General features: G+C 34.7%; 1 protein-coding gene across 1 annotated transcript; it reads left to right on the plus strand.

The window, feature by feature from the left end:
* The first annotated feature begins 118 nt into the window (after positions 1 to 118).
* Positions 119 to 9,563, plus strand: LOC132294481 (ferric reduction oxidase 7, chloroplastic-like). Its single transcript, XM_059792356.1, has 9 exons — positions 119 to 570; positions 724 to 817; positions 975 to 1,163; positions 2,034 to 2,268; positions 6,559 to 6,886; positions 6,972 to 7,248; positions 7,441 to 7,696; positions 7,796 to 8,231; positions 9,128 to 9,563. The coding sequence occupies exons 1-9, from the start codon at positions 339 to 341 to the stop codon at positions 9,295 to 9,297; spliced, it is 2,217 nt and encodes a 738-aa protein (XP_059648339.1). The 5' UTR covers positions 119 to 338; the 3' UTR covers positions 9,298 to 9,563.
* Positions 9,564 to 11,706: the final 2,143 nt, after the last annotated feature.

An 11,706-nucleotide genomic window follows, 5' to 3' on the forward strand; every position in this document is an offset into this window, starting at 1 on the left:
TTACATGGATTTGTTGTCATGTCACATCCTTTTTTTTCTTCTTTGAAAAGTAATGTCACCTATAAATTATTGTCACTGCATTTCTTGTCAACCCAAAGAAAAAAAACTCAAAATTAAAACATCAGTTGAGTAAAATCTATTTCGGACTATGGTAATAAGATATTTGCGGTTCATATTTTATGTGGTTCCTGGTTGAATGTTGATGGGTTTGGTTTTTTCCGAGACTTTTTGTGTATAAATGATCTTCTCTGGGATTGTTTTGGGGATTGAAGTAAGCAAAGAAAATCAGAAATAACCTGTTTATTGCTTACAATCTGTTTGCTTTATTGTTTCTTCCAATGGAAGAACACACAGCTCATGAACCTCTTCTTGTAAGCAAAGGTGACAGATTTGGTCATGTCAATAAAACAAGCTTTCTGGTTTCATCTGTGAAATGGATTCTCAAAGCCGCAATGTGGGTGATTTTCATTGCCTGGGCTGCTTTTATTTTCTTGTTGCCCTCGGAATTTGTGAACCAATTGTATGAGAAGTGGATTTTGGCTACCTATCACTCTGTGTTTGGTGTCACAGGTGAGTTAGTAATTTGGAACTACTTCCTTTTCTTTTAGATTTTCATTTATTATATTGAATGATTGATTGTTTACTCATCTCCAAATTTTGTTATTATTCTGTATGATTTGATTGTTTTAGTGATCTCCAAAATTCTATTTAACAAAACTGCAGGAAGTATATTTCTGGTGTGCAGTGCCCCAATTCTTCTCATTGCATTTCTTTCTATAGCACATCTGATTCTCTCCCAGGTAGAAGAACCCCCAGAGTAAGTAATTTGTCCCATGATTAAAAACTTAATTCTCATATTATATATATGCACAGAGTGAATATATATATATATATATATATCCATCATCTTGTTCTTTAAGTTCAATTTTGTATATCATATATGCTAATTTTGTCTTGTGTAACTTTGCCTTCAGAAAAAAGACTCCGCGTTTCCAGTTCTGGACGTTCCCTGTTATTGTGGATGGACCATTTGGGGTTGTTTCTGCTGCCGAGTTGATCGGAATACTGCTCTTTTCTTTGTATATTGTCTGGGCTGTTGCTGCTTACACTGTGCAAAACCTCAACAGTTTGTCCCAGTATCAGTTGACTCTTTTTGAGGAAAGGTGAACACTATAACCATTGTGACTATTTGTAATTCTTTTAAAGGGTTTAGCTTTTTGTTCGCATCAATTTCGGTAGATATTAGTTCTCACCATTATTCTACTTTTACCTCTTGTTCTGTTTCATTGAGACCCATGTTTCTTTGTGGTTGCGACTTTCTAGCTTGCAGTGAGCTAGTTTTTCTAAAATTCTGCAGATAAAAATCTTAAGATTACAACTAGGAAAAAAAAATTCTTAAGTTTAAAGCCTCCTGAAATGATTAGAGTTTGATCAGATTTGAGTTTAAAGCCTGTTTAATTCAAATTGACATTTTGGTTCTAAACATTTTGTGTGTGTTTGGGGTTTTGATCTTCACATAATCACTGTTCCTTTTTTCTGATTTGATGAATATATCATTTATTAAAAAGTAAGAGGGACTTAGCCATGCAGACACAGGGGCACATGTTACATTATCAATGGAGTTACTGTTAGGAGTTCAAACACTTCATGGGTGAGATTTACGGTAGCTCTTTGAGCCTCTTTCGTGCGTCCAAATAACTGGATTCATAGTTCTTAGTGACCCATTTCCTTTAGAGAAATCCACTTATATTGCTAAGAGGGCCAAACTCAGTTTTGAGGATGCTACTATGATAATTGCCTAGAGTCTGTATCTGCACGAGGAAACATCGCCATGAATTCTTGTAATCTTTCCCCTTCTTATTCAATTGTCCATAATTAGTTGATCCAACTATAAGAAAAGTATATATTCAAAACATGGATTTATATATATATATATATTATCTGTTTCAGTTTTACAAAGCCGCTTTCAGTTTATTTCTATTGTAAAGATCGATTTTGTTGACTGAGTTCTCATTGGGACCTAAATTTTCCAGTATTTGGATGCTGAAACGCACTGGACTTCGCTTTGGTTCAGTTGGGCTATTTTGTTTGGCATTTTTGTTTCTCCCAGTTGCAAGGGGATCGATTCTTCTCCGCCTTATACATATCCCTTTTGAGCACGCAGCCAGATATCATGTATGGTTGGGACATCTGACAATGCTGATCTTTACTCTTCATGGACTTTTCTATGTAATAGCATGGGCAATGGAGGGCGATCTGCTAGCTAGTGTGAGTTCTCATGCATGCTTCTCTTGCACATACATGCATAAATACATACAAACCATTAAAACATACGTAAATATGTTCGTATTCCAGATCTTTCTCTATTTGTTTCTTTGTTGGTAGAAAGATGCATAGCTCTGCGCTCGGTAAGTGTTTGACGGTCCCTTTGAGTGACAACATAGTCAAGACCATTCGTTTTTGCTATCTTCTGAGATATACACACACGTAAGTGATAAGAAAGGGAAAAAGACTTTGAATGATAAAAACAAATACTCAGCTTAACTGAACAGAGCTGCGTTGATACATAAATCATTGCCAGGACTTCTATTTAACCATATACAATCACATATTCTCCAACTATCTGGCAAAAAATAGATGATGAGGCATATTCTGTTGAACTAGATATACGAAATTAGAAATGAACACATAAATAAAATTATAAGCAGTAGATAAACTTATAGGTTGAAGACTAAAGTATGACAATAAAGACTTCTGCTGACCTTGAACATAGTCTTGCCTCTTTTTGGAAATTCGCCCGTGTCCTTGCTTAACGCCAACAGCATATAGGATTGAATAGTTGAAACCTTCTGGTCGTTTGTACTATCACCACATTATTGTCATGGTTTCCATTGAAGTGACATAGAATTATGGAAAAAGATAAGAGAAAATGAAAGAAAGCCCTATTGAAGCAGAGTTTAAAGTTTGACCACGCAACTGATGTGGAGAGATTTTGTTTGATTAAGTGGAACCACATCGGGGTGGAGCTACATGGATTCCCCGACCCTTGACATAAAAGTTTTTCCTTCTTCCTCACTTTTCTTGTTGAGCGGTTGGAGCCTCATAATGATGTTGTATTCAGCTCAACTTCTCTAAATATTTTGTGAAGACAATTGGATTCATTCAGCATTTGAAAATTTTAAGAATTTGAAAGGCAATATAGGAACAATTTTGGAAGGTTTTAACAAGTAATTACTGATTGATACTGTCAGTGAAGGTAGTGTTGAAAATGGGAAGGTGATATGATTTATGAAGTAATCACGTACACTATCATAGATTATTCAATTAAAGTTCTGTGCAACAAAAGCATCCTGCTAGATGTTTCGTGTAGGATGGCAGTTGGAATTGCATGGTAATAATGTTTAGAATTGATTACTGTTTTAGAGTTCATGAAAAAAGAAAGGGCAATAAGATGGTTTGTAAATGGAATTAGGTTAGAATAGATGAAATTTAGTGGCTAGAAGTTATTGCTTTTCAAAATGATAGCTTGTTGGAATTTGTAGACAGCGTAAAAAGGCAGTCAGTGAAGAAGAATCAGAGGAAAAATGATAAAGAAACAGGACAGGCAATCACCAACATTCATCTATTAACTATTTACATCAATGGTGTTTCATTCTAATACCATTTTGGTATAATAGTTCACTAAAAAAAATAATAATAATACTAAGGGTTAATTTCACGGACTCCCCCTTAGGTTTGGCCAAATATCACCCTCAAACATCTTTCGAAAATAACTATCACTTAGGTCCATTTTTACTTTTCCGTCATAGTTTCCGTTAAAAATATCTAAAAGACAATTTTGCCCCTACATACCCTTTGACTTGGTCAAAAGTACTCTTTAACCTAAAAAAATTAAATTAAAAGATAACAATACCCCTGCAAAAGCAATCATTACGCACCCCCCCCCCCCCCCCCCCCCTTCTCTCTCTAAAAACCATACAAACTCTTCGCCAATCCTCTACTACTACTCTCTCTCTCACATTCTGTATCTCTGACTTTTTATCTATAGATAAGATAGAGATTAAGCAGCAGTAGCAACAACAAAAGAAGGTAAAAGACGAGAGGAGGCAAGAATATAGTAGTCACAAAGCATGTCTGTCAGCGTTAAAAACAAACACCTCCAGAAAAAAATTAAAAATAAAGAAAATTAGACTCTCTCTCTCTCCTAATCTACGAAATCTGTCATGGCCCATGGATGATGATGACCGACGATTGTGCTGCGTAATATTTATCTTCAACAGCGGTCATCGCCATCCATGGCTGCGGCCCTTGGAAAAAGACAGATTCGAACTGAGTTCTTCTCAGCGTCATCATCATCCACCACCACCGTAACCTTCTATCCACAACAATTCTTTGCCATCAATTGATGTCAATTGTAAAACACAGGAACACTTACTTCTCTCAATTTCGGAACTAACCTAACCAGATTCACAATCTCGTATCAAATCAAAAACACATTCACACACATCTGTGTTTGATTGAACCAAATTTTTTTTTTTTTTTTCCACTGATTGAACCTAATTTCACAAAACAAAGTTGGCATCTCCGGCGGCCGTGATGGCATCTGCCTGATTTAATTTTGATGGTTGAGTTATAGAATCGGTGGTTGTGGTGGTGGTAGGGAGAGAGAGGAACTGTGTTGTGGTGGTGGAGAGAGAAAAAGGGTAATGTTGGTGGTGGTGGAGAGAGAGGAACGGAGATGGTGGTGGTGGTTATGGTGGTGGAGAGAGAAAGGTACACTAGTGGAGAGAGAGAGGAGTATTTATGTCTTGTGTAATATATATATATATATGTTTGGTATATCTATATAATTTTGTAAATTTACAAAATTATAGGGATATTTTAGTCTTTTAATCCAATTGTTTAGGCAAAAGAGTTGTTTTGACAAAGTCAAAGGGTTTTTATGTCATTTTATATCGTGTCAAAACTGTTCAACTAATTGTTGGGGTGTGAGTGAAAAACGGAACAAAAGTTTGTAATGTGAGTGATAGTTATTTTCGATTGATGTTTGAGGGTGATATTTGGCAAAACCTGAGGGGGTGTCAGTGAAATTAACCCTAATAATAATAATAATAATTTGGTATAACAGACCACCTATAGAGTGCCTTTAGACATTTTTATAGGGTGCTTTTAAAATTTAAAAGCTTCCAAGTTTTATGTTAACAGAAAAAATCCTTGTTAAAATTACACTAACCAATATATCACCAAATAGGATTTGGAATTTCTTAAACTAAAATTTAATTAAATAAGTCTTGTGCTACACCAGCCCAAGGAAATATTCCTAACTGCTTTCAAAGTGGAAACTCGAGAAAATAGAAACATTTAGGAAATATAAATTACAAAAGAATTGAAGCTTCCTAAAATAATAAATTTTAAAGGAAAAAAGGATTTCTTAAATTCTAAATCAGACTCAATTAGTTCCTAACAAGAACAAGAACTAACAAACCCCATAGGTCATAACTATTTCTAAACTAGACAACATACAATCCAATCTCTTTGCCAAATTACCCATATATAACGATCATTCAAGTGCAAAGAATATCCCAATTTTCCCTTACTTATTAATGTGCTCTATAACATGTTCACAATGGACCACTTGCACCTGGCAGGTTTTCTCTCCTGTGGTAATTTAACTTTCTAAATAAGGAACTTTTAGGGAATGTTCACAATTGTATGACTGTGATCATATGTACACTAGATCATGATGGCTGCTACAATGTTTGTATGCTGCACATCAAGTGTGCAGATACACTATCTGTCAGATGACAAACGGCATCTAAATAAGGAAGTTTTAGGGAATGTTCACAACTATATTGCTAGTTTCTTGTCAATTTCAACCATAGAGTGCTTATGATTGTTAAATATCGTGTAGAATTAGCATTCCTTTCCATGACATTATTAAAAGAAAATGGCATCTAAATAAGGAACTTTTAGGGAATGTTCACAATTATATTGCTCGATTCTTGTCAATTTCAACCAAAAAGTGCTTATCATTGTTAAATATCGTGTAGAATTAGCATTCCTTTCCATGACATTACTAAAAGAAAAAGGCCATTACAATTGTTAGTCCCTACCTATTGAGGGTTCGGAGAGGGGTGGATGGCTTTCAACCTGCCTTTGCATTATTTCCACAAAGTGAATATCCTTAGGCTCAAATCATGTTCTCATGCTTTGTGTGCACCCATGCTTTTACGAATGCATAAAGCAATGGTAAAAGTTGAAGGGTACAGACTCTTCCTTGCCATTATTGAGTTTTGTATTAATCAACTGAATTTCATGGCTCCTGTACCAAAAATAGTTGAAAGGTCACTCTAATAATTGCATGGAAAGATGATATTGGAAGGTATAAAAAATGATTTATGAAAAGTATTCTCTTGATTTTCAGTTTCCTTACTAAATTGTCTCCCATTTTTTTTCTTTAATTACATTTAAACTACTACGACATATTGAAAGACATTTTAGAGAGTGACATGAAGTTGAAAGAAGATGCTAATTTTTGCTTCTTTTTTCTTTAATCAGATATTGGAGTGGGACAATGTTGGTATTGCCAATCTTGCTGGAGTTATCAGTCTTGCTGCTGGTCTATTAATGTGGGTGACATCGCTTCCTCCAGTGAGGAGGATAAATTTTGAATTGTTCTTTTACACACATCAACTATACGTAGTCTTCGTCGTCTTCTTGGCATTGCACGTTGGTGATTTCATTTTTAGTATAGCTGCTGGTGGAATATTCCTCTTTATGCTGGATCGCTTTCTCCGATTTTGTCAATCACGAAGGACCGTCAACATAATTTCAGCCACTTGCCATCCATGTGGAACATTGGAACTGGTCCTTTCAAAACCTGGAAGTAAGTATAATTCCTAAAGGCCTATTTGCTTGTTTTTATGTATTTTATCAGCATAGTTGTCACTGTTTCCTTTTTGACAATGTAGATCTGCAGTATAATGCCCTCAGTTTCATTTTTCTTCAAGTTCGAGAACTATCTTGGCTGCAGTGGCATCCTTTCAGTGTTTCATCTAGTCCTTTGGATGGCAAATATCATATGGCGGTTCTCATAAAGGTTCTCGGGGAATGGACAGAGAAGCTAAAAGGAATGATCTTGAATGTCTCCGAAGACGAACCTCAAATAGAGCAAACCTTTCAGCCTCATCCTAAGATAACAGTTTCTGTAGAAGGGCCTTATGGGCATGAATATCCGTACCACTTGATGTATGTATTCTCTGGATCAAATAGATGTGAATATTAGATGCTAGTTACGGTGTTTTTTGTGATTGATACAATAATAACCAACTTATAAGAATACACTACATGCACCGCATACATATATAGGTATAGTGACTGGTATGATGATTAACAAAGGAATTTGCTAATGGACTGACTAAGCCATTTTTATTCTTTCAGGTATGAGAACCTTATTTTAGTTGCAGGTGGCATTGGAATATCACCATTCCTGGCTATCTTGAGTGATATTCTCCACCTTCTTAGGGATAGGAAACCTTGTTTGCCGAGAAATATTTTAATAGTCTGGGCTGTGAAAAGATCAAATGAGCTTCCTCTTCTTAATACAGTTGACATAGAATCAATATGTCCTTTTTTCTCTGATACACTGAATCTTGATATCCAAACTTATGTCACTCGAGAATCAGAACCTCCACTGGTAGGTCTACTTGTGTTTTCCTTAACTATATAATTATTTCTACAATTCTAGTTTAAATTACTTCTTCGGTTTCTGGAATCTGACTCTTGTTAACTGCAGGAAGAGGGTAAAGTTTACAAGTCTGTGAACTCTTCTGCCTTCCCCGTCTCCAACAGCCGTAGCATGTCTGTTTTGGTTGGTACTGGAAATATCATATGGTCTGGAATTTATGTTATGGTGTCTACTATTGGCCTGGTTATCTGTGTGTGGTTGTTGGATATTTATTACATAAACCCTTTTGGTATATCTTACTGGTGGTACAAAGGGCTTCTGTTTATTGCATGCATGACTGCAAGTGTGGTTATATTTGGGGGTTTTGTGATTGGCTTATGGCATATTTACGAAAGGAAAACTTCAGAAAAGGAGGTATGGGCAGATGACAGCCAGAACGCTGACATTGTGCCGTATAATGAACCAAGGGCACACAAGGAGTCATCCCAGGAAAATTTTTCTAGTTCAAGCACCATTCAGTACGGTCGCAGACCAGATTTCGGAGGTATGTCTCCATGGTGTTTTAGTGTTTTTTTTGCAAGAACTCAAAAAACTGTTTACTATTTTCAGAGAACTATATAAAACGGTTATTTGAAAACAACCCTTTTTTCTAACTGAGTTTTCAGGAACTCTCAACCAAGCAGATTTTTGTACAGTTTCCTGATTATCAGTTATCAGAAAACTAAACCAAACAGGCCCAGAGTGTCTGATCCTTAGTTCTCTATATATAACTGCCCACAAGTCTTTGAAAACCAATTATTGTCTATAGATTTGAGTCAACCCACCTAGTCGAGATCCCAAGTTGCAATTTTATTTGGTGGTGACATGGTTACTTCCATTGCTTCTTTTCTTTTGTTCTCCGGATACCTTCAGTTGCTAGACTGCGAACAAAGTTTTCAATTCTGTTCATTTGCTTTGGGTTTTTGAAGTTTCTGTATTCTAGTATTATTGCAATATTTTTCTGCCATCTATATTCTGAAAAGTAAAAACCATAAAACTATCCTTTAGAGGGTATCTGGAGATGCTCCAGAAAAGGATACTTGGGTTCTATACTCCAAATATTTTCTTTTTGCCTCTGTCTTTTGATACATAGTCCAGGACAATCCCTCCCCTGACCTGAAAATTTGGAAAAGTTAGGAGGAGGATGGTAGATGACACTAACCAACCTTGACAAAACTGTAGAAACTATTATATAGTCCCGGGCCAATCACTAGCCAACACTCAAACAAATGTGTCAACCTTGTATTAGTTTTATTCAGTTTTTTGCTTGCGTGTCATTAGTGATTGGATGGGACTATGTAATAATTTCTCGATGAACTGTGAAACCCTTTTGGACTTGCTTCAATTTTCAAGATTGAGATGCTAGTTTTCTCAACTCTATTTTCTTGTCCCTTTCTGCAGAAATATTTGGATCCATATCGGAGCGTTGGGGCCACGTTGATGTTGGTGTCATTGTGTGTGGTCCCTACACCCTTCAGACAAGTGTTGCTAAAGAGTGCAGGTCACAGAATTTAGGAAGAAAAAGCAATCACCCAATCTTCCATTTCAATAGCCATAGTTTTGATCTGTAGCTACTTCCATGTATCTTTTGTATATCATATTCCTTAGCTGAAATAGGCAGAATCATCCTATTGTGAACTGGACATCAGCTTTATTCTATGGAGCACAAAAACATGTATATATACAAGTATATATGTAGAGACTGAGAGGGAGCTAATATAGGGGATCTGTGATCCCTAGTCAAAGTGAAGCCTCATGCTTCATGTTCCATCATTACTGTATATAACTAAGCATTTTTATATGTTATCAATATAATTGCAGTTTCTATTTTAAATTATCTACATATTGTAAGACTGCAAATAAAATAATCAATTGCTTTCTTGCTCTCTCTCTCTCTCTCTCTCCAAAAACTGGTCCCCCCTTCCAAAACCATATACATCTTAAAAGTTTCTATGTTCTGTAGCAAATGTGCTAATGCTGTGGAAGGAAAAAACAAATTAATGAAGTCATTCAACTACTAATTACATTTTTTTCTTTATTTAACTCACACATGCCAATTGACTTATAGTTGGCATGCCACTTGAATGTAACTAAGAAAAGGGGGATTTGTTTGGAAAGGGAGTTTTTGTACTGTCCACTTCATATGGTAATCTTAGAGAAATTATTACATGATTTCGGAATCAATCATGAAGCGACACATTAATAATTTTTTATTTATGCATTGCTTCGTGATTGGCCACGACCATTTCTCACATATTCCCAACTGATTTTGCTGTTGGGCCATGTTTGCTCCCTTAGAGCTTGTAATGTCTGGTCTGAGATAGCTTGGCTATTGGGGCCTTTTGTTCTGGCCTAACCATCATTGTAATTACATTATACCACACACACACACACACGATTTGCTTGACTTTTTGGGAAAAAAAAATTGCTCGGAAGTAGGACTTCTTATTTGGAGGGAATAATAACATATTTAGTTTTCAAAATTTATGTATGATACTCTCCTTTAAAAGTTAAAAAACCAAAATGAGATCAAACCTGATTAAAGAATATATGAAAAATACTTGACCAATGCTAACTTTTTTTTTTTATAGTAAATTTTAAGGGATGGACCGAGAAATTTCATTTAGGGGCACATTATTAACGCATGATGAAATAAATTTGTTAGTAAAAGAAAACAAATATGAGAAAACTTTGAAAGAAAAAATAAATAGGATTTAATTGAAGAAAGGAAATTCAAAAAATTTTTAAAAAAATGAAATAGAAAGATTTTTTTTGAAGAAATAATAATTTCATGGGTAGGCCCATGCATGTACAAATTTAATTTTCACCTCCAAATTAATTGGTCAAAGTCTTCCTTTCAAATGCCAACTAATTTTCTTTGTCACCAAGCACCAAATTAAACTTCCAAATGACGTTACAACTATATAATATTCCCTTGGCACTTCCTCTCCTAGGTGACGTGTGATGTGTGAAAGTGAGTGTTTTTTTTGGGGAAATGGTAGCTTTATTGATTATTTAACTACTAATACATTGTAGAGACCCTTGTGGGAATTAACAAAATATGGGAAGAAAATAAAAATTGTTTTATTTCAAATCTTATAATAATATTTACCTTCTTATCATGTTTAATACACATTTTCCTCCTGCTTAATAACATAATGAAGATTTGTTGTATCTAACTTTACTACAGTTTTTCTAACAATATTATTCTACCACTACATTAATCTTAAACCAAAAATAGCTTTCCTTTTACTTTTTAAGATTTTCTTAGTACTGCATAATGATTTAATTGAAAAATTATCACAATGATTTGGTTTATTTCCTCTAAAAAAAAAGTTGAAGATTTATAAATGTGAAGCTATCGTTTGTAAATGATATTATTTTTAAATTAATAACATGATAATTACCAACAGGTCAGTAGCCTAATGATATCAGGTCCCTACTTTTTAAAAGAAGATTTAAAAATAAATAAATAAATAAATAAAAAAGTTAATGCTTAATATATGAACGCATTTGGCATGAAAAAATAAATAAAAATGAGATCAAAACTCCACTATATAGTATTTTGAATTTTTTGTTACTGAAGCTATCTATTTTTAGTTAATTTTAATGTACTTTTTTTCTCATAGAAAAGCAGTGTTTTTCCAAGTAATAAAAAAAATTAGATCTTCAAGTACTCTTACCTCATGCTCTTAGATACTTTAAAATCAGTTAATTACGTTAACCATATCCTTATTTTCAAAACAAACACAAAATAAACAACTCATTAATTTTCTTGTTAAAATTACTCTTTTAATTTTCACCTCCAAATTAATTGGTCAAAGTCTCATTTCCTAAACATACCAACTAATTTTCTGTGTCACCAAACACCAAATTAAACGCAAGCGAAGAACTAAGGAGTCAGAACCCTCTTATCTCATTCTCCTCTTATCTCATTCTCATTCTCACTCCCACACACACCCCACACCCTCCCTTTTTTC

Source organism: Cornus florida, unplaced genomic scaffold (genome assembly GCF_030987335.1).
Source record: "Cornus florida cultivar Cherokee Brave unplaced genomic scaffold, ASM3098733v1 CherokeeBrave_3.0.0_Hap2_Chr02, whole genome shotgun sequence".
In the NCBI taxonomy this organism is placed as follows: domain Eukaryota; kingdom Viridiplantae; phylum Streptophyta; class Magnoliopsida; order Cornales; family Cornaceae; genus Cornus; species Cornus florida.